At 40.3% G+C, this 23,363-nt stretch overlaps 1 protein-coding gene across 3 annotated transcripts; it reads right to left on the bottom strand.

Moving 5' to 3' along the window:
- Nucleotides 1-659: 659 nt before the first annotated feature.
- LOC118111060 (myelin transcription factor 1) lies at nt 660-22,158 on the bottom strand. Of its 3 annotated transcripts, none has more exons than XM_047340372.1 (23): nt 21,919-22,158; nt 20,912-20,982; nt 20,669-20,723; nt 20,534-20,576; nt 20,372-20,440; nt 18,222-18,451; nt 15,056-16,222; nt 13,487-13,606; nt 13,009-13,099; nt 12,441-12,554; nt 12,076-12,293; nt 10,875-11,077; nt 10,576-10,791; nt 10,325-10,470; nt 9,708-9,770; nt 9,165-9,233; nt 8,519-8,581; nt 8,345-8,428; nt 5,506-5,727; nt 3,885-3,976; nt 2,642-2,745; nt 2,252-2,395; nt 660-803 (listed from the first exon to the last, which is right to left on the bottom strand). In XM_047340372.1, exons 3-23 carry the CDS (start codon nt 20,721-20,723, stop codon nt 660-662), a joined length of 3,657 nt encoding a protein of 1,218 aa, XP_047196328.1. In that variant the 5' UTR covers nt 20,912-20,982; nt 21,919-22,158. The 3 variants fall into 3 exon arrangements, with proteins under 3 accessions (XP_047196328.1, XP_047196330.1, XP_047196329.1); XM_047340374.1 differs by having other exon boundaries at nt 15,056-16,219; XM_047340373.1 differs by having other exon boundaries at nt 20,372-20,437.
- Nucleotides 22,159-23,363: the final 1,205 nt, after the last annotated feature.

Below are 23,363 nucleotides of genomic sequence, written 5' to 3'. Positions count from 1 at the left end.
CAAAATATTTGCACTTAAAAAGATCCCTGTATTTTAAATAAATAATAAGATATATAAAACAATTCATAGTTGATATCTTAAAATATTTCCTCTTGTTCAACAATGCAGAGGAAATGATTACTTTCTCTTGATTACCTTTTAAAATCTTCTCAGGTAGCATTTTGAAATGAAAAAACCCCCCGAAATAAATAGATAATGTATATAAATAAGCCAACATAAATATGATACAGTGGACATGACTAAATAAGTTAATATTAAACCAACATTTGCAAAGGACTTAAATAGTTACACAGCAATTGAAAGAATAAATCTACAAACTAGTCTTGTAGGTGCAACATCACTATGCTCATATAGAATACTATCAACATTACTGTGTGGAAACGGGATATGTTCACTAACTAAGAACGTATGCTCAGCTCAGGCTGTGTACTGCACTCTGCCTGTCTGTGTCCACCTGCGTACAGTAATAGTTTTATTCCAGTGTATTCCAAACACTCTAAGCTGTTCACACTCATACCTTCGTAAAGCAACATGCAAACAAGAAACAAACGCAAAGAACAGATGACAAAGTTCCAAATGAGAAGAATTAAATACATACAGTAAGTGTATGGAAAGAAAGAGTGGTGTTGACACTGCCATAGCCCCCGCTTTCCTGTCCATCACACCTCGATGCCCTTTACGGCCTGATTGATGGACTCTAGCAGGGCGCGGTTTTCAGGGTTCTGGTAGCAGTCTTTGTTGGTAAACATGTGGGTCAGCGTTTCCACGTAGGTGTCGAAGTTCTGCTCTGACAGCGGCTCCTGCTGAACACACACACACACACAAGTTCACAAGTCAGAAAACAAATGTTGAGTCAGCTGATGAAAAGTTATTTGACCATAATTTACTTTTCAATCTGTTGATTTTTACATAGCAACCAAAAACTGACTACGCATGCGTGTGTGTATATGTGCATACATATACATATCTTTGTATGTAAAAGCAAAATATTTCATGATCAATTTCGTTAAAAACAGAATTGTGAAGCCTTCCAACAATTATATTGAATTATATTAAGAAAAATAATGTCCTAGCAGAATGAAGAATTTATTTCTCCTTAAGAATTTAAGGTAGTGTCTTTAGTCTTGTAAGTTTTGTCTCATTTACTGTATTTGCTGAAAGGCATTGTTAAAATTCTTCAGTACTACTAACAAAAGCTGAATCAGACGTGGGAAAAGGTTACTGTTTTGCAGATCACACAGGAGCTTAAGTTACGACAGTGACGCCCCGAGTTAAGTTTCAAGTCAGGACAGGCAAGTGTCAAGTTCCCTCTGTCTCCGTCCTGCGAGCAGAGAGTTGGACTGAATACAGACTGTCGGAAATGAAGGTTGCTGCTGGCGATGGTTAATTTTAAACAGTGATGTTTGTAAGATGTTGACTTAACATAATGTGATCTTTTCTATAGAATCATTACCACACTGACTCTGTCAAGGGTTCACTGGGCCTCATTCACCAACTGTTCTTTTGAATAAATTTCTTCTTACAACCCATTTACAGTGTTACAGGTTCATTCAGCAATGTTTTCTTATCTGAGATTTGTTCTAACATGAAAACAGAATCTACAAAAACTGTAGAGCACTGCAAAATAATCAGTCTTTGTGGGGTTTTTCTACTGTTGTATAATATAATTCAAATTACCATACTATTGTATGATTTATAATATTTTGCTGGTATGTGGTTATATATAATTTAGAATTAGTCTCAACACTAAAACGCATCACAAAAAAACTGGTTTCAGTGAATATTTTGACTATTGCAAATTTGTATTAATTTCTGTAAGTGTCTCAGAGAATTTAAACACATGGGTATGTTGAAGAGAAAAACAATTATTCACTAAAATCGAAGGTTTCACACACTGATGTTTACATATTAAATGTATCACATGTTCCATGGTTTTACAGCTATAGCTTTTAGTTAAAATAGTCCAGTTGTCGCCTGTTCATTCAGAAACAGAATTTTGTGTCTGATTCTAAGACGAGAGATGACCAGGGAGAACCAAACACACAGTGTACAGGACTGTGTCCAGATCTGAGAGCGGCTCAGGTCAAATTTTCTGTCTGAACCCTGAAAACATAGTTTTTTCTAGCTTAACCCAACCTGAGTCTGATGCAGTTAATGTAAGCTGCAATATGATTACAGCTACGTGCAGAGTAGAAAATCTGCCTCGTCTACCGGACTGATGTGACTCATTGGAAACATTGTGTGTAATCACCATGGTGGGCAGGCGGATGTTGGCCAGACTGCGGATCAGGGCCTGACTCAGGCCAGATAGTTCCAGGAACAAGGCCTCGTTCCTCTCCTCAATCTGCTTATTCTCCTCCTCCATGGTCTTCAGGTTCTTCTCCATTGAAGAGATCTGAAGCAGAGACAGACAGAGTCCAGAGAGCTAAACAAATACCCAGAAAGATTTCACGACACTTTGATAGATATGCTGTCAGATAAATATCATGAGAGGAAAATTATCTTTTGGGCCTCCTCAGACAGTTGTTTGATAAAATTCCAAATATCATAAATTAAGTGGCGGTGTCACCTGGATGTATTTAAATGTTTTTTGTCCTCATGCTGATGGCAGCAGTGCCTTGAGCCAAGCTGCTAAACTCACCTGAGTGTGCAGGTTCATCATATCCGTCTCCATCTCTGAGTTGGAGTCGTTCAGCTCGTTGATCTCCTTGTTGAGCTGCTTGATGTCCTCATCGTTGTCCAAAACTGAGTAAACACACCGGTAAGAAAGAGAAAATCAGTCCGGCCTACTCTTGCTACTGTGGCCTGAAGAGTACATTACATTACATTTCATTTAGCTGACGCTTTTATCCAAAGCGACTTACAATAAGTGCGTTCAACCATGAGGGTACAAACCCAGAACAACAAGAATCAAGAAAGTACAATTTTCTTCAAGAAAGCCAAACTACAAAGTGCTATAAGTAAGTGCCATATACAGTAAGTGCTACTAAATCGCTACTTTTTTATTTTTATTTTATTTTATTAATTTATTTATTTTTATCCAAGGTGTAGTCAGAAGAAATGTGTTTTTAGTCTGCGGCGGAAGGTGTGTGGACTTTCTGCTGTCCTGATGTCATTGGGGAGCTCGTTCCACCATTTAGGAGCCAGGACAGCAAACAGTTGTCTTTTTGTTGAGTGTTTAGCTCGCAGTGAGGGAGCAACAAGCCGATTGGCAGATGCAGAGCGGAGTGAACGGGCTGGGGTGTAACGTTTGAGTAGAGCCACATTTAGAGTTTTTTTTGTTGTGGTTGTGTTAAACACAACCACAGTACAGAAAAAGCAGAGTTTCCATTTCACTATTCAAAGTGGATCAAAGTGTGGCATTTGACATTATCGAACATGATATTTAAATGCAAAGATTTGAGAGGTGGGTCAGCACCAGGCTGGTTTTTATGATATCTTAAATGATGTGAGTTTAGTGTTCATCAAGGGAATTTCCAATAATAATAATAAAAAAACTTTTATTACATGCAGAGTTTCCAAAGGATCAACATTAGACCCATTATTGTTTATTCTGTAATTGCTGCCTCTTATTCAAAAAACACATGTCTTACCATAACTATGATGATTACACACACATATTTCCCCGTCCCCCACTATTGACAGATTATTGGAGGGGATGGTAGAATTAGCAGGTTATTGAGGGGGAGGAATTTTGGGTCATTTTGGTTTAAAGGGGATGGCATCCCCCCTCATCTCCCTAAAATTGTTTCGTGCATTTAAATGTATGTCATGTGTTGAATGTTACTCTCCCTTACAAACATGGTGGACATTGTTTGAATGTGTTTGAAAAAGTTAACATACACATGTGACATACTATAAGCAGGAGGGACACAGTCTCTTACCATCACTTGCTCTGAACTTTGCAGTGATATACTCGTCTCCGGGGAACTTGGTTCTCTTCTTGTTGGCCAACGCTCTGGGACAACCTGACAGACTAAGAGGAGATCACATCAAGAGCTCTTACACTCCAACACATGCATTCATCACAAAACTTGGCACCACAACCATTCTGTATAAGCGTAAATATTTTGTTTAAATATATAGTGAGAGGGACTAGTCCTTTATATTGGAACATATGAAGGATAAATTTCCCCCCAACACACACACCTCAAAATGCTCCAGTGCACTTGTCATCATTTTTTGTCCCAGATTAAGAGCAGTAACAAAAGTATTTTTGGTAGGTGCTCTCTCTTTGGATCCCCTTCTCCAGATTAGCTGATAATCAGCCCCTGAAGACCCTTATCATTTCTGACATTGTGACCCTGTTCAGACCTGGTATTAACATCCGTCCTGAGAGATTTGATCACAAGTGTTCAGCGCTATGTACAGGTGTGCATGTGACCACATTCTTTAAGCATGCGAACATGTGTGAACCCAAATGTCTCCTGGGCCACATATTAAGGACCTCCTACTCAGCTGACCTTTGACCCACTACAGTTTCACAATGAATTTGTACTCTTCTTCTTTATATTTATTTTTTCTGTAGCCACCTGCACAATATCAACACTGACCACTACATAATGATTACAATTTTTCTATAAAAATATTATTCCACAGTGGATCTGCATGCATTGCATTGATTCACTCAGCCCTTCCTGACTGCTCTCGCTCTCTCTCTCTTGCTGACACACACACAAACTTTGTCATCTGACACATCTGTATGCAGGATGACAACAAGATCTCTCAGGGATGAGAAGTCTGTTAGTTTTTTTTTCATTTTTCTCATAAAGCTACTGAACCATCTCACATTTGGTGAACTTTATGGTCTGGATCCTGGATATGGTCTGGATAATTCAGCATTCGAACGTATGCCTTCACTTCACTGGTTATTTACTGAAGGAAAAGGAGCTCCTAATTTAAATTCATTAAACTCATGCTTACTTAGTTTCACCAGCTAACTGGTAACAGCATGATTCAGTATTGTTGCTATGACTACCTGCTTTGAACATACAGTACCTTAAAGGGTAATAATACTTAAAAACACTGTCTATCCACACATGTTTAAAATCAACCAAATTGGAATAAATAGCAACAGCAAAAATAGTTTTGTGAACACAGTCGAAAAACCTCCCTATGTTTTTATTATTCCTTGACGAGAACAACCTATATATGACAAACTACTATGAAACAATCACAAAGTGTGTTTTCTGTTGCCATAGTATGTACCGACTAAGACTGGCTGACAAACAGGGCAAATTAGGCCTTTTCCTAGGGAAGCTACAAAACAACTCCTGGGCTTGTGGCATGTGATTTGTAGTCATTTCAACCAGGTTTGGATCTGATTGTCTGTCAGGCCTCAAGTCAAACTGGAGGAGGGGGGGTTGTTTTTGCTGGTGTGCCTGCTGTTATCTGCATGATGCTGCCTTACCATGGATTGAAATTAATGTACAGTATTTTGACATGAAACTGTGTTTGTGATAACACTGCTCTCTGAGTGCTGAAACTCTCAGACATTCCAGATACCTGCGGTGTGTCAGGAAACTGCCGTTAGCGTGGCCAGAGCCGTCACAGCCTGGCGTCGGGCAGGTGGGCCCTTCAGTCTTGAAGGACTTCCAGGAGAAGGGCGTGCCGTTAAGAAGACCTTCCTTCTGCCGACGTGCCGCCAGCGGACAACCATAGGCACTGCGGTGAGTGGCGTACTTTCCACTGATGTGGCCCAGACTGTCACAGCCAGGAACTGGACACCTGGAGACAAGCATACAACCCTGGTTCAACTCATTGATAGGGAGCAGAGATGGAAGTGTCGAGCAGTTAGCAAAAGATAGACATGAAATCAAAATTAGCTCTCTTGTCTTAAGAACTCTGATAGAGAGCAGAGATTAAGAAAAATTCACAAGGAATTCATTTGGCAACCAGATGCAAATTTCCTAGTATGTTTCAGAAAAAATGAAAGACAAGACATACACTACCGTTCAAAAGTTTGGGGTCACTTAGAAATGTCCTTATTTTTCAAAGGAAAGCACTGTTTTTTTCAATGAAGATAACATTAAATTAATCAGAAATACACTCTATACATTGTTAATGTGGTAAATGACTATTCTAGGTGGAAACGTCTGGTTTTTAATGAAATATCTACATAGGTGTATAGAGGCCCATTTCCAGCAACTATCACTCCAGTGTTCTAATGGTACATTGTGTTTGCTAATCGCCTTAGAAGACTAATGGATGATTAGAAAACCCTTGAAAACCCTTGTGCAATTATGTTAGCACAGCTGAAAACTGTTTTGCTGGTGAGAGAAGCTATAAAACTGGCCTTCCTTTGAGCTAGTTGAGTATCTGGAGCATCACATTTGTGGGTTTGATTATACTCTCAAAATGGCCAGAAAAAGAGAACTTTCATGTGAAACTCGCCAGTCTATTCTTGTTCTTAGAAATGAAGGCTATTCCATGCGAGAAACTGCGAAGAAACTGAAAATTTCCTACAACGGTGTGTACTACTCCCTTCAGAGGACAGCACAAACGGGCTCTAACCAGAGTAGAAAGAGAAGTGGGAGGCCCCGGTGCACAACTCAGCAAGAAGACAAGTATATTAGAGTCTCTAGTTTGAGAAATAGACACCTCACAGGTCCTCAACTGGCAGCTTCTTTAAATGGTACCCGCAAAACGCCAGTGTCAACGTCTACAGTGAAGAGGCGACTCCGGGATGCTGGCCTTCTAGGCAGAGTGGCAAAGAAAAGCCATATCTGAGACTGGCCAATAAAAAGAAAAGATTGATATGGGCAAAAGAACACAGACATTGGACAGAGGAAGATTGGAAAAAGTGTTATGGACAGACGAATCAAAGTTTGAGGTGTTTGGATCACACAGAAGAACATTTGTGAGACGCAGAACAGGTGAAAAGATGCTGGAAGAGTGCCTGACGCCATCTGTCAAGCATGGTGGAGGTAATGTGATGGTCTGGGGCTGCTTTGGTGCTGGTGAAGTGGGAGATTTGTACAAGGTAAAGGGATTTTAAATAAGGAAGGCTATCACTCCATTTTGCAACGCCATGCCATACCCTGTGGACAGCGCTTGATTGGAGCCAATTTCCTCCTACAACAGGACAATGACCCAAAGCACACCTCCAAATTATGCAAGAACTATTTAGGGAAGAAGCAGGCAGCTGGTATGCTGTCTGTAATGGAGTGGCCAGCGCAGTCACCAGATCTCAACCCCATTGAGCTGTTGTGGGAGCAGCTTGACCGTATGGTACGCAAGAAGTGCCCATCAAGCCAATCCAACTTGTGGGAGGTGCTTCAGGAAGCGTGGGGTGAAATTTCTACAGATTACCTCAACAAATTAACAGCTAGAATGCCAAAGGTCTGCAATGCTGTAATTGCTGCAAATGGAGCATTCTTTGACGAAAGCAAAGTTTGAAGAACAAAATTAATATTTCAAATAAAAATCATTATTTCTAACCTTGTCAATGTCTTGACTATATTTTCTATTCATTTTGCAACTCATTTGATAAATAAAAGTGTGAGTTTTCATGGAAAACACGAAATTGTCTGGGTGACCCCAAACTTTTGAACGGTAGTGTATGTCTCTAATGAGTGTTTGATTTATTAGATAAAATGTCTTCATTACAATGTGAAATGGCTAACCTTCTATTAGAAAAAGGTTCCGGGCTATCAAGACCAAAACCTCGCGCCACCTGAACAGTTTTTTCCCCATGGCAGTGGGGCTCACAAACAAGCCCCCTGCATCACACTGACTCTGCCCCCCGCACATAATTTACATATTATTGGCACTATCCCGAAATCAATCACTGCACCTTAGCACCGCACGTGCCCATAACTTATTGTTCTTTCTGTATATATTGTTGTTTTATGTCCGATTGTTGTTTTTATGTCCAAATGCACCAACCACACCAAGGCAATTTCCTGTATGTGTAAATATACTTGGCAATAAAAAGAATTCTGATTCTGAGATCTTTCAGTAAATTAAGCTTAACCATGCATTTCTTTACCCTCACACATTTCCCTTTATCACAATGGAACAAATCATTCTATGTATTTTCCATCTTCCCACAGAAGAGTTTGCATTGTTTCCCCCTTCATACATGTTAGACTATGAAAATAATGCATCACAGCCTGAAAACATAGTAAATCACACAGATTGTGTTCTGTTTTTCAAAATATAGCAGTGGCATTCCTTCTAAATTTAGGATCCAATTAAGCACCACTTTGCTTTGGTTGAGACGTCATGAAATGAGACTAAGATATGAAGCCAGTTGAAGCAAAGGATCAAGGATAATTGAAAGACTGATTGAGTGTGCTCAGTATATGTGATGGTGATCTGCCTTTGATCTACTGTTGCTCACCTCAACAGCTCAGAGTCTTCCTTGTCATCCTTGGTTGGGGTTGATTTGATTCCGCTCTTCTTGGCTCTAGGGCAACCAGACATACTGAGAGACAAACAGGGAGAGTGAGTGATAGCATCTGCCAGTACAGAGGAGCTGAAGGTGCATCAGGCATAACAGGAGAGGAGCTTCTACCTTCTATGTGAAGCATAGTTTCCAGTGATGTGGCCCGATCCATCACAACCTGGAGTTGGACACCTGAGACACACACACAGACGTTCTCTCACTTTACAGGCTTTCATTTATAACACACCGCAGGTTGACATTAGTGTTTGTCACTTAACACTGTAAATAGACATAGATGCCACTTCCGGATTATGAGATGTGTCTCTGCCGCTGCCATATTGCAGCAAGTTTCTGGTTCTGACAAGTTTAAACAGAAGAAAATCCCAGACTCTGATGAGGCCTTTGGATATTCTAATGACAGAGATGCTAAATTCAAGCAACAAGAGTAACCTTTCAGAGGTGCAAAGTTGTTTTACAATTTTTTTTATTGTATTTCAGTATTTTATTTCATTGTGTTGAGTTTTATATATCATAATGACTAATGCTTCTTTTACGCAACCAAAGTATTAGTCACATACATACATGGTATGAGCAAAATAGGAGAAATATGTGTGGATACACTGTGAATATTTTACTATCTGGCTGGAAATCTGCTCTAAATTGATGGAAAATTCAGCAAGTTGTATATCAGTGTGTAAAGGAGAGTAGGGACAGAGACGTAGCTGCAGACTCAGTGAACATGTTGGAGGTGAGAGACAGGAGGAAGCAGACATACTTTAGTTCAGCTGTGTGGGCAGCCATGAGGGTCCGAAGTGATTTATCGGCAAGAGGACAGCCTGACAGACTGAAAGATACATTAGAGAGAGAGCGTCAGAAAACCAGACTGTGAAAAGGATGTGTGAGTATGAGTGAAGGGAAGAGCCAGAGCCTGACCTGGACTAGAGACCCAGAAGAGGACTGGGCAGGACAACCTTTTGAGACACGGACTTGTTACCCCCATATCTCCTGACTACATAACATACTTATACTGTATCATGTGTGCTGTCAACATACGTTGTTATGATCCAGTGCTTACAGTAACTACACCTACTTAACTATGTACAATGTGAAGTGAGTTCTGAATGACAAACAGTGGACAGACATCTAACGTGGCTGGACTCTCCTCAAATAGGAAAAAGCTGTCCAATGAATCCAGTCAGAATCAGTGTGAGGAGCAGAGGTCAAATTGACATCATACTTCAACCTCAACAAATCACCTGTCAGTGCACACACCAAATATGCAGAGATCGTCCTTTACAAGTCACAGTGCAGGTCATACCTTCTATGTGACGCGTAGTTTCCAGTAATGTGTCCACTGCCATCACAGCCTGGGGTGGGACATCTTGAGCAAAGACACACACTTACAGATCAGTCCACTGCCTTTGGAAATGGTGCTTTTAGTGATGTGCCAGAGATGCATACTACAGTGTCAGTTCAGACTTCTTTTTCAGTTGTGGCAACTCAGAGCCTACTGCTGTATTCAGGTCATATGAAATGGATAGTAGAAATGGGAATGGCTCAAATGTTTTATGAGTTAACAACAACTCAATTTGGCTGTCTGTAATTGGTGGTCTTCTTAGGCGCTCCACTTTTATTTAAGTGCCAGTATATTATAGTCTCTCTTATATGACAGGAACATGAGGTCTGAGGAGAAATGTTTTATATAATAGTTTGATTGACTGTCCCACGGTCGTCTGCAGGGGCTGACGCATGTCTCACCTGAATTATAACCAGGCTTCATAATTTTTATTCTGGTTGAGTGATGTTAATGTTTTAATTTCAATGTTCCAGTCATACCATCTAATTAAAGTATGTACAAAGAAAAGAAAAGTGGAACAATGGTCCACTTTCATTATACCAGCTTTGAATGGAGGTATGTCAAAAGCTGTGACTTACACAAGAACGTCTTTTTTGCTGTCTTTGGGCTGGAACTTGACCTTGAAGCTGGTGGTGGTGACCTCACCAGGGTACTTCCTGTCCTCCAGGTTCTCCTGTTCTTCCTCACCATCAGATGAAGTGTATGAGGGAGCTGAGTACTCCACCTGACAAAAGATAAAACAAGTAACCCACTCAAATTGCCAAAAAATCCGTACCCACAGATAAGAACCATTGTGTATGATTCACACAGCACTGGATGTGTGCAGTACCTCTTCATGGTCTTCCTCTTTGACTCCACTTGGTTTGGTAAAGTCGAGCGGCCCCTCCCACTCTGGCTGAGTGTGGCCCTGAGACAAGGTAGCTCCAATGTGTTGAGAGGACGAAGACGAGGAGGATGAAGGCTCTGGAGACTGCACGCCCTCCCTCTTGGTCTTCTTCATACTGAGGTCCAAAGTGCCGTTTTCATCCACTTCAATGTCTGATTCCTACATAGTTCAGATACACAGAACATAAGAGTGTGTTGTTGGGCACTGGTGAGGTAGAATCTGTAAAAAAGGAACCTGTGTACCTTGGTGCAGGGATCCATGGGCTTGGCACTGAGAGTGTCCGGCCTCTCCCAGCAGCGGGTGGACAAGTTGAGGATGGCTGTTGCTGCCATGTGGGCTGCCTCTGCATCCTGGCTATAGTCATAACCACTAGAGGATGAGGCACTCTTGGAAAATCCTCCAGACACACTGTGACTGGGGGAGGAGGCCTTGGGGAATGATTTAGCTGTGGGAGTGGAGCATAGTGAATCTACCGGAACAAGAACAGAGAGCAGACCTCTGTGGAGCCTGACAGCTGCTGGTGGTTACAGTAAAGGTAAATGGACTCTTTTTATATAGAAACTTTCAAAGTCACCACACATTTACAGGATCGGGGTCAGTATCTTGCTCAAGAGCACTTTGGAAAGTGGACTGGAGGAGCCACAGCCACTCAACAACCACACTAAAACCAGATGTGTGGCTGCATGTGTGTGTCTGCATAAATGAATAAATAAAAGTTAAAAAAACGATTAAATTCCTGCTCTTCCATCTGCTTTCAAGAACAATTACTGATTTGTATTTACAGTATATCAATTAATGCAATAAAGCATGAAATGTATTGTTGGCATTATACAACATATTATATATTATGAAATTCAGTATATTTAAGGTTCAGTGTTGTTTAAATCCGAACAACACCTACGGACAATTTAAAGTCTCCAATCAACCTAACGTTCATGTCTTCAGACTGACTGGTGGCCTGCAGAAAACACACACACAGAAACCACCTCATCAGTTTGAACCCAGAACCTTCTTGCTTTGGAATGACTCTTGTATCATATGTATGGTCTGTATGTTTCAGTTTTACATTTATTTTCTTAGAAATAGTGGGTTTTGGTCTTGAGAAAGACTGAGAACCATGAAATACTGATGAAATTAAATAATATAATTTTACCAGGATCTGTTCAAACAATGAGGAGGAACAAGAGGAGGATACATCGAAATACATTTGACTATTGCCTGATGAAGTTGTCACAACTTTCAACTATTGTTTAAACTTATGTTTAGTGAATTTATGCATGAAAATAATTCCTTTGAGTATGAATTTGTATTAGGACTAGCTGGCCTCAAATTGAAACATTCTATGATGAAACATTATCTGCATTTAAAACAAAAGTTTAAAGAGTTAGTGTTACCCTTGATTTGGATCAAGTCAAATGTACAGGTGGTGTGTATTTGTCTTACATTTGAAGGCTTTAGGTGATGTTTCAGCGGTGCTGGGTGTCTTTGGAATGAGCATACGCTTTCCAAACACCTGAACATCGAAGCTTGCATAGTCAAATGACACCTTGGAGTATTTCTCCAGCTCCTTGGCCAGGTTCGCTCGAGGCGTGGTGGTCACTGTGTTGGGCCGGTAGCTGCCATACTGAGGGATCTCCAGCTGTTTCACAAAACACATGGGCCTGGAGGAAAAGTTGGTAGGTATGTTTTATCCCTGAACTGACATGGACAAACAGTAGATGTATGTATTCAATATAAAGTGAGTTCAGAAAAGAAACCAACATGTAGCGTCACTTGGTGAAGAAATGGTGGTAACTATCTTGTCTCACCTGAGCACTCTGTCTGAGTTGGAAGAGGGTTCACTGGCTGCAGCTTGTAAATGAACCTGCTTGTCCTGGTTCTTGTTCAGTTTAGCTGCTGCTGCGATGGGGCAGCCGGACAGACTGACAAAGGGGAGACACATCCACATGTTTGGATTTAATGAATGAATAGGTCAACACTCAGTACCCAGACAGGTGCTCAAGTTATTGCTAACCTTCTAAAGACAGTCAGTCATGTTAGTAGTATTAGATAAGATTAGGCCTCCCTGAGATTTCACTTCACTTGCACTACTTTGTGCAATATCTTTATTTGTGATCATTTCCATGGCAGTTATTTTAGAATCCCAGAACTCCAAATCTGTGTATCGATCATTATTGAAAACTGAAATGTTGACAAACCAAAGCATAAACTATTCTAATTCTATTTGTGGGATGTCATAGAAGCATACTGCATACACTTTGTCAACTTAGCACATTTGTTGTGGTAGTCAGGCCCACATGTATGTGTGTGTGTTTCGCATGATTTCCTGAACGTGTGTTATATGTTTGTGTGTGAGTCTGTGGGTGTGTTATTAACCTGCGGTGTGTGTTGCGGTTACTGTTGACATGACCCTGGCCTGTGCAGCCAGGAGTCGGACACTTCAAGACGTTCTCATGCATGGCCAGAACTACAGACACACAACAGAGTTAGGGGTTAGTCTCTGCAGTTTACTGTAGATGGTCTCACATCAATAGCAGTATAGCGAAAGGTCAAGCTGTGCAACACACTCAGTCACTGAAAATGTGTTGATTAAAAGTATAGAAGTTAGCATTAAAAGTAGAATTATTAGTAGTTTATTCCATAACAGAAGGAAGTGCTAGTGGTACTACTAGTCATTGCGTTACTGGTTGTAATAATATTAACAATAGAAACAAAAAATACCCAGGTCTTTACTCTCAAAGCTGCAAAACCATTTATAACATCTAAATAAAAATGATCTGCATGTTAGAATAGAGTCATCAGAGCATTTTAACTGTCTGTTAAAGGTCTATGGAGACAGATAATGTATACTCACTCTCTGGAGGGATTCGATCTTTGTGAGGACATCCAGATAGACTGCGATGGTGAGGGTACAGTCCAGTCACATGACCTGTCCCATCACACCCTGGGGTCGGACACTTCACTTCCTTCTTCTCTAAATAGACGAGGGAATGATTTAGACAGCAGGGATAATGAATTAAATTAGTAATAACAACATATAACAAAGATTGAATTATATATTGATCTAGTTGAATATTCAGGTAAAGCACTTTGTAACTTTGTCTTGAAAAGCATAGATAAGGTTTATTATTATTATTATTAGTACTATCATTATTTGATACTAGTTTCAATACTCAACAAGAATCGACAAGCCCATGAGTATTGGTAATTTCAATACTTTGATATCAATCAACCAACCCCTAAATAGTATCTGTATGGAGAGTTGTAGCAAGTTATATGATAGATAGAATGGGCAGAATTTGGGGGTCTTAGGGCCTTATCTACTAAAGGTTTGCACGTGTCAAAACGTGTGCAAACTTGATTTCACCTGCAAAATAACATGCAAGCTGATCTACTAATGGTGCGCACTGAGGATTGCATGCAGAATAACACGCACTGTCCATTTAGTACGTTTGCCTTAATGAATATGCAATATCGGGCGTTTCTACCCGAGTGCGCAAAATATTGGGAGGAGTAGATGCAAATACTTCTATTTAGCACATGCATTGTGATTTACAAAGCCTGAAAATAATTGCAATGATTGTGACTGCGTCTATATTTAATACGTTTGAAATGTAGGTGCTTATCGGCACAGCGTTGCGCGCAGATGGTTGCAGTTATTGTGGAGAGGAGGAGACGGCACGGAAGAAGACGGAGAGAACGGGTTTTTTCAGAAAGTGAACTGCTGCTCAATATTGGTCAGATGCATCTCTTCCACCGGCCGCCCACCTGTTTTATTTGCAGAGGTTTTATTATGAGCTATCTTTTCTTTTGTTTTTTTCTTTCTCATGTCCTGCCATCTTCTCTTAATTTCATCGGTTGTTCTTTTTGTTTTACCCACAGCATTTACTTTTTAGCAGATACTCTCCCATATCGCGTTTTTTTGAGTTATATTAATATTTCTTTGCTGTAGCTCAACAACATGTTTGTTTGCCTCTTCCACTAACGCCTCCAATTCCATGGCATTACATTCAGCTTTGCTCTTGCGGTCACTCTGCTCTAGGATGTGACAATGGTTAATGTTATTGACTTATTCTTAAACTCATACATGAAATCACACTTAAAAACAGATTGTTCCATCCTTAATGTCCACAGAATTTGTGAAACAAGTGTTCCCTTATAAATGCTTAAGATAACACATAATGTTTTTGTTTAAGGGATGACATATTATTTTACCTCTGGGTAACATGCAGCCAGTAACCCCTGCACAGAAAGAGCCATGTGCCGTGTTTTGGTGATATGCTTTAAGCTAATATATGTCATTTACCAAACATAGAAATCCGTAATAGAATTCCTGATGTAACACATGCATTACTACATGGTGTATAACAAATAGAGCACTCTTAAAGTGAGCTGTGTTTGGTTGTAGTTATAGTGAATGTACCTTTGCTGTAGTGAGTGGTGCGTCGGGCCACAGCTCCAGGCTCAGAGCCCTTGCTGGAGCTGCTGTATGGTTGATATTCTGGGGAACTCTGTGGCTCGTGATTCCCCTTCACCTCTTCAGCCTTCAGGGCAATGGCCTGCTCCAACAGCCCCAGGTTCCCCCGAGTCATATCCCAGTTCTCCGAGTCGTCCGTGATTCCTGAGCCTTCTGAGACACGATCCTGCTCCTCTCCTTCTTCCTCCTCCTCCTCCTCCTCCTCTTCCTCCTCCCTCCTCCCCCTCCCCTCCTCCTCCTCCTCCTCCTCCTCCTCCTCCTCCTCCTCCTCCTCCTCCTCCTCATCGTCATCCTCGTCAGAGTGGACTTCAATAACAACTGTAGTCGGAGAGGCTTTGCTCGAGTCTTGGTCCTCCTCTTCCTCCTCCAGCACCTCACCTGCTTCCTTCCCCTGCCTCTCATCCTCCTCTTCCTCTCTCTCCTCCTCTTCCTCAGTCATGGGGGTGATGGCTTTTTTTCCCCTGAGTGACACCTCAGCATTTGATCCCTGAGTGTGTGGACTCAAAGTGTAAGGAGTGTCAACCTCTTGGTGGACCTCCTTCGCCTCTCCCTCTTCTTCTTCTTCTTCTTCTTCTTCTTCTTCTTCTTCTTCTTCTTCTTCTTCTTCTTCTTCTTCTTCTTCTTCTTCCTCCTCCTTTTCCTCCTCTTGGTCCTCTCTCTTACTCTGCACCTCTATTGATTCTTTGGCCTGATGGTTGTAATCGCCACTGGAGTACTGGTGATCAGAGTTTTTCTGGCTTATCATCTGTCTCTCTGCCTGCCTCACCTCTACAATATTTTCTTGCCTGTCTTGCTGCTCTTCCTCTTCCTTTTCTTCCTCTTCCTCTTCCTCTTTTGTCTTTTTAAGATCAGTAATCCCAGTTTCTTCTTGAGATTGCTCTGATGGGTGGTCTTTCGTCACCAGCTGACTCTCCTCCTTCTTCTTTGTCTCTGTTTCCTCCTGATGATGATCATCAGAGAGCGTTACCTGCTTCACTTCCTCACTAGTTTTCTCACTTTCAGCTTCATACCCAGTCTCAGAGGTGACGCTTTGATTGTTGCCGTCTTCAGGCACAAGATAAACTGCAGTTTCTGATGTTTCTGATTCCTCTGAGGTCACCAGTGAGCAGTCTGCTGTGGATTCAAATCATAAATTAATGTCATGACACAAATGCCTTTGGCAGCTTTACAGAGATGCATTGTGACTGACATTATATGTTATAGATGACATCTTACTGATTCAGCACTAATGAAGTTAAAGGGATAGTTCACCAAAAAATGAAAATTCACTCATTATCTACTCACTACTATGCCGATGGAGGGGTGAGTGAGATGTTGTGGAAAGTCCACAAAACACTTTTGGAGTCTCAGGGGTAAACAGTGTTGCAGCCAAATCCAATACAATTGAAGTAAATGCAACCACTTCTTCAGACGTAATAAAACAACATAAAAAAACATAACATGCCTCCATACTGCTCCTGTTGTCATCCAAGTGTCAACCCCTAACCATAACCCTTTTCGGTGAACTATCCCTATAAGCCTGCAAGGTTGTTTTGGTAGTCAACTCTAGTCTGTGTCTGCATCATCAAACTATCCTTTTCACAACTTTCCATACTTAAGCCGTCAGTCCTCTGCTCACTTTTTAACGGCCGTGACTGCTGCTGTAGTGTTCAATATTTCTAAAGCCCCACCTCCATCCTAGCATCAATGTATTGCTTCTGACTCTCTGCCTCTCATAAGGGGTGGGCTGTGCTGAGTATGGTGGGTGGCAAGGTCAGAGCCCATAGTCAAATATCTATATATTTTTTATTTACGAATAATAACCCATTCCATGAAAGACTGGGCTTAAGACTGCACTTACGACTGTGAGTTATATGAAGAAGATCAGTACCTGCTTCATGCATAATGCTTTGCTGCCTAAGGTATTAAGATATTTAGTGTCCATATAGTTTAGTTATTATTGGAATGATAAGCATTAATTTATTTATCAGACTTTGTGTTGTAAACTAACTTTGTGGTGTATCTCAGCTTTCTACAGCCTCCTTTATTATCTGTATGCTAAAACTTCTGATGAGAATTTTTCATCTTGCACCATCATTAAGTCAAAATTTGAATATGTGTAATGCTTTGGTTTGTACAATACACTTAAAGGTAAAAAATTCAGAGAATAAAATCATATATTACAGGATTAAAGTTGTTATATCAGGAGAATAAATTGATAGTATTATGACAAACTGTATTCAAAAGAAAAAAAAGAACACAGACTCTGAGGACATTGCCTCTTTTGTGGAGGAAGCAATGTTTGTAGTGGTCGACTGTAAGAATATAGTTTCTATTCAAAGGGGTTTCATAGTTTCTCCCTACTGGTTATTTCCTAAACATGGTTTTCTTTTTCTCAAAATATTATGTCATAGTTTTATCTCATAATATTGTGATTTATGATTAAATTATGACTATATTTTTTATAATATTAAGACTTCATTCTTCCATATTTTGAGTTGTCTTTTCAATTGGGCATGATCCTTTCTTCAATATAGCTCTAATGCCCCATCATGGGTTTGAAAAAGCGAATGATTTCCTACAGCCTTGGGGGTGACTGTGCTCCTGGAGGTAGAGCGGGTCATGTCGCCAGTGTGTGAATGATGTGATATGGAGAAATTGTTGCACATAGATGCACTGGATGAATGTGTGAATGGCAGTTTACTGCTAGCTGGCAAACATTAGCATGATAACAAGCTACACTATATTAATATCACACACATAATAACATTAACAGAGTGACCAAGGTTAAATGTATGCACTGAAAAAGGAGCATGTTAACGTTGTTATTACTAGCATGTTAACATGCTCATATTAGCATTTAGCTGCAGGCATATGTCTTGTTAAAACCATAGAAATATAAATACTTTTATTTTCACCCTCAGCTTATGGCTTTATCTTACAATCTTGTTTTTTTTATATTTTATTCTGTAACACAACTTTATTTCTATAATCTTAGCTTTTGAGTGAATAACCAGGTTGTTTTATTTCTTAGGGCATTTAATCATAATTTACATAGAATAATGAAATACCTCCCCATAGCTACTGTACTCTACAGGCAGTTTTTCATGGTAACCTTTCTGGTTTCACTCACCTGACTCTAGCCTGTTTTTTGTTTTGTCCTTTTTCTTCTCTTTAAGGTCTTCTTCCTCCTCTTCTTCATTCTCTTTTTGTTCCTCCTCTTCTTCACTGTCTGCGGTGAAGCCATCATCTTCTGCCTGTTTGGCTGGTTGATTCCTTCGTTTGGGAGCAGATTGATTCTCCTCAGCCTCAGCCTCAGCCTCCTCTAGTTTCCTTTTCTTCACAATTGGGCATCCCAGTACACTGTGGAGAGCAGGGTTAGTTTTTAAGTGAATGCTAACATCCAATACACTAACAAGGACTTTATATCAAGTGGCAGGATATAAGCCCTTTGGAATGACCTAGTTTTCTGCATTAGTGCTCATAAAATATGATCTGATCTTCATCTACATAAAAGAAACCTGTGGATTTAATAACTGGTAGAACTTCTTTGGCAGAATCAACCTCGAGCTTGTCCGGCAGCACACCTGCACCATGTTCAGGAGGAATTTTGGACTATTCTTACAACAGACCTGCTTTGGTGCAGCAATACTCTCAGGATGTCTAGCATGAATGGCCTTCTGAGCTCATTCCACAGCATCTGAGGTCTGAGTTTAGATCTTCACCTGGTGCACAACCACCCTGAAGTCATCCTGTAAGATTCACTGGGACTTGGAAATTAATTTCATCAGCTAACCTACCTCATGATGCTCACTTCACGACAATGTACCTCAGAGATGTTGTTTTCATGTTGGCAGGCAGTTCCCTTTTACATCACACACAGTATTTTTATCCCAAATCAGTCAACAAAACATTTTACTAGTAACAAACTTCAGGCATGTATACTTTTGGAGAGTAGCAGTTTCCTCTGTAAGGCCCCTGCCACACACCATGATCTGTGTGTGGCAGATTGATAAACACAGAGCATAACCAGGTCCAGTGATTTCTTTGAAGCTAAAGCTGTTACTCTGAGTTTCTTTTTATCTCACTGATCATCAAACCTCTGGAGTAAGCTGAACGACCAAGAGAGAGACACTATACAAATAAACTGGGGCGCCTTATTATTGCCTAAGAGGGGTTCAGGGGTGTACGGTGGAGTTATGATTATTCTAAAGGCCCAGCACGGACGGGGGGCCCTCAGAGAACACTATTATTATTATTATTATTGTTATTATTGTTGTTGTTGTTGTTGTTGTTGTTGTTGTTGTTGTTGTTGTTGTTGTTGTGTTGTTGGTTAATGTCATTAGAATTAGAATTGTTTCTATTACTAGAAAAAAACTATGGAAAACATACGGACCTTTCTCTGCATACCATTAAAGGTTTAGTATGTAGAATCTAGTGACATCTGGTGGTGAAGTTGCATGTTGCAGCTGAATACCCCTCCCCTTCCAAACATGAAAGAGAACCTGTGGTAGCTGGCAATTGCCATAAAAACTCAAAAGGTGTTTAGTTTGTCCAGACTGGGCTACTGTAAAAAAATCCGTAGAGAGGACCCGCTCCTGATGTAAATATAACGTATTTAAATATAAAGGCTCCATTAGGATAAAGAAGACAGCAATTTGTATAATTTTCACACACTAGTGAAAACATTATTATTGTATATTCAATTTCTGCCAATAGACCCCTTTAACCTAAATTTTACACACTGAACCTTCAACACATAATGTTTTACGCCTGGGCCACACTGGCTGCGGAACGGCTTGCTTGTCATTTCAGCACCCGTGTTAAGAGATTAGAGTGGCCACACTAACTGGGGTTCAGCCACAGATGCAGCACCGCTCTTCTAGAGATCTTCAAGGTCTGGCATATTTTTTCCTTGTACTGCGTAAAATTCACAGCAGAATAGACAAAGGAAATTATCTTTTACCACAGTTTCAATGTTTATCTGTTAAATATTTGTTACAAATATAAATGTTTGCAACACTTCCTGTACACTTGGGGGACACCCCTGCAAATAAATGCTCTCCATTTATAGAGAGTTTGTCTGACTGATAAATATCTAAACACTTTGATATCATTTTGTAACCATTTTCAGCTTTACGCAGCTTTACGCAGCTTTACGCAGATCAAAGATACTTATTTTATAAATCTAAGTGTAAATGTTAATATTGCTATATGTTAATGCTAACTAGCTAACTCACTGATGTGCAGAGCAGAAAGTTAGATGAAATATATGAATCCTACCTTCTGTGTCGGGAGTATCTTCCACTGACATGGCCTTTGCCGTCACATCCAGGGGTGGGACAGCTGCTACTGACACAGAGCGAGACAAACCCACACTTTCATACGTACAAGACATACTTTATACATACTGACAGTCTTCTGCTGAAGCATTAGATTCCTTACCTCAACTCCTGCTTCATCTCCTGTCCCGCAAGTTCTGATAACACTGAATCCACCAGCAGGAAAATAATTAGATGCAAAAATGTAAGTCATACGAGGAGTATAAGTGTGTGTGTGTGTGTGTGGGTGTGTGCTTACCCCGGATGCCTTTAGAGCGGGTTCGTGTTCGTGTCTCTGTAATGTCTTGGCTCATCTGAATATCAGAGGGACATGAGCAAGATTCATAAGTAAGTTAGACAGATAGAAATATATTTAGATAGATAGATAGATAGATAGATAGATAGATAGATAGATAGATAGATAGATAGATAGATAGATAGATAGATAGATAGATAGATAGATATAATTGATATAATTGATATAATTGATAGAATAGAGTACTTTGATGCTGAAGCGTGTTCTCTCTGATCAGTTGGCTGGCTGGCTCAGTAAGTGACCTTTGAAATCATTTTCTGTTGGATTAAACACACACAACACAGCCTTTTAGATGGAAGATAATTTTCCACACGGTTATTTGTTGCCGTTTGGGATTCGCTGGCTTTTGCTTTTTTGAGGCTTGACTCATACAAGGGACTAAAGGTCAGAATTTGTCTGCCTCTGCTGCTTCTATTTAGACCATTAATTTTTGAACATATTTGACAATGACATACACTGTGTAAAAAAATACATTAGGTTAATAACAACAATTTAAGCCTATAAAAAAACATTCACCATCTTGTCCTATATTCTAGAAAAATAACAAGAACATTTGCATAAAAATAGTATAAATAAAATAAAATAATTACAAAAAATACATTACATAGAAATACATTAACTTTATTTTATATATTGCATGTGATTGATTGGTCATGACAGTTTGGGAACATGGTCACAGGATTACAGTGTGAACTGATGGGAGGCCTCAGGATGACATCAGGTTAGATGTGAACTGACTGCTGCTACATTTCAACACACATTATCATACACACAAACAGACTGCGAGTATGAATTAGAGAGAACAAGGCATGTTCGTAACAGCAGGGATGTAGGCCAGGCTTTTAACAAGGACGAGGCCTCTCTCCGAAACACGAAACAAGCCGCTGTGACCAGCGTTCAACGCTTTTCACAACAGACCGTATCGACACCGGGCCGCCATTGTAGGCGCTGGAAATAACGAGCCACAGTGATAATCGGTTTAAAAGCCTGTCTGCACATACAGACCGAGTTCATTATTCTCCACGGAACCAAAGCTCGCTGACATCCGCGACGAGCTATCTTCCATCCGGCCTCATCAGGTCCTCCCTTCTTGGTGTGAAATCCACAGTCAGGCCTGCTGCAGCGGTAACAACAGAAAATACCGACAAGTGTGTGCGCTTCATGCTCTTTGTCAGAGCGACATGAAGCCTTACCTTACACTCACACTACTGCCATCCCATCCCCCTCCTCTCCGACATGTCCGGGCGGCACACACTCGTTCTTTGGAGCGCACCACACTCACTACCAGCCGGACAAAGCAGCGGAGGACATCAGAACTACTGAGTGAGAGCGACAGCAGCTTCACACTTAGCCCAGCACCCTGAGCTGTTCAGCACCCCGGACAGAGCCAGCCGAATCTTCAGCACCATGGACAGAAGCCCCGCTGCACTGCCCCCTGCAGGCGCACAGGAGAGCTGCAGCCAGCCGCGGCTCATGCAGGAGCCGCCCTGCCGGCGCGGGGCTGTCAGTTGGCCCGGTCTGTGGACTCCTGGAGGCGGTGTCAATATTTAACGAGGCCGCTAAGCAGCTGGAAGATGGAGGACCTCACCCAACACAGTCCTGAAGTTTAACACCCAGTAACTTAAAACCAAATGAGGAGGCTATAGTGTCACAGGTAGTGGAGCAATAGGCTACTCGTACTACTGCTATAGTAGATCTAGTAGTATTAGTAGTATGTCACCTTACTATATACCAGCTGGTAACTACACAAACAAAATGGTTCTGTTGACTTCTTTGTCATCTTTGGTCAGAACATTTTTAAACGATTCCCACCATTTATATTACTATGTTGTTATGATGAATAACAAAATGATCACAGAAGCTGTCTATATTTCAGCAACAGACTCTAACAGCAGCAAATTGTGCTTTGAGCACAGCTATAAGAACGAATCATTATATTGAAAACATTGGATTGACAGCTATATATTATAATTTTTGCGTATTTTGCGTAAGTGATGAAGCTAAACTTTTAGCTATGAGGGATTTCTGAGATGTAAAACTTTTCCTGTTACCTTGATAGAATTTCAAGTGGTAATCAAAGCTATTTCTTTTGGAACTCAGAATAAACATTCAATATATTCCTTCTACGATACAATTGTTGGAAACTCCAATTTTTCTAATATGAATCAGAAAACAATTATCACTTTTATCAATATCAATGCACATAAGGATTCTGGACAAAAAGTGGAGAATTATTTTGTTACACAAACCAATCACTCAAGTTGGAAGCCAGGAATTGAATACCTTACAGTATATGAAATATAAAAATCAGAAAGTTCAGCTAACTATAATTAAGAAAACTTTTAAAGTCTATTAGGAAATGTCCCATACATAAAGTCCAGTTCTCAAGGTCTAACCCATCATTTGGATAAATTAGGATTGTATTTAAGATCTACTCTGAGTCTATATAAATGATAAACAACACGAAGTGCACTCATATGACTAATATGATTAAGTAATAAAGTTGTTTGTTTGATATTATTTATTGCGGTTTGTGTTTATCATTTCATTACCATTATGATTATCGTGATAATATTTTTTCTTGACACCATTGACCTAACCCATCGACATTTTGAATGTATCGTAACTAGAAGGTCTT

This window comes from Hippoglossus stenolepis, chromosome 6, assembly GCF_022539355.2.
Source record: "Hippoglossus stenolepis isolate QCI-W04-F060 chromosome 6, HSTE1.2, whole genome shotgun sequence".
NCBI lineage: Eukaryota > Metazoa > Chordata > Actinopteri > Pleuronectiformes > Pleuronectidae > Hippoglossus > Hippoglossus stenolepis.
Note: the sequence above shows the minus strand (reverse complement) of the source record. Positions and strands in the feature narration are given on the sequence as shown.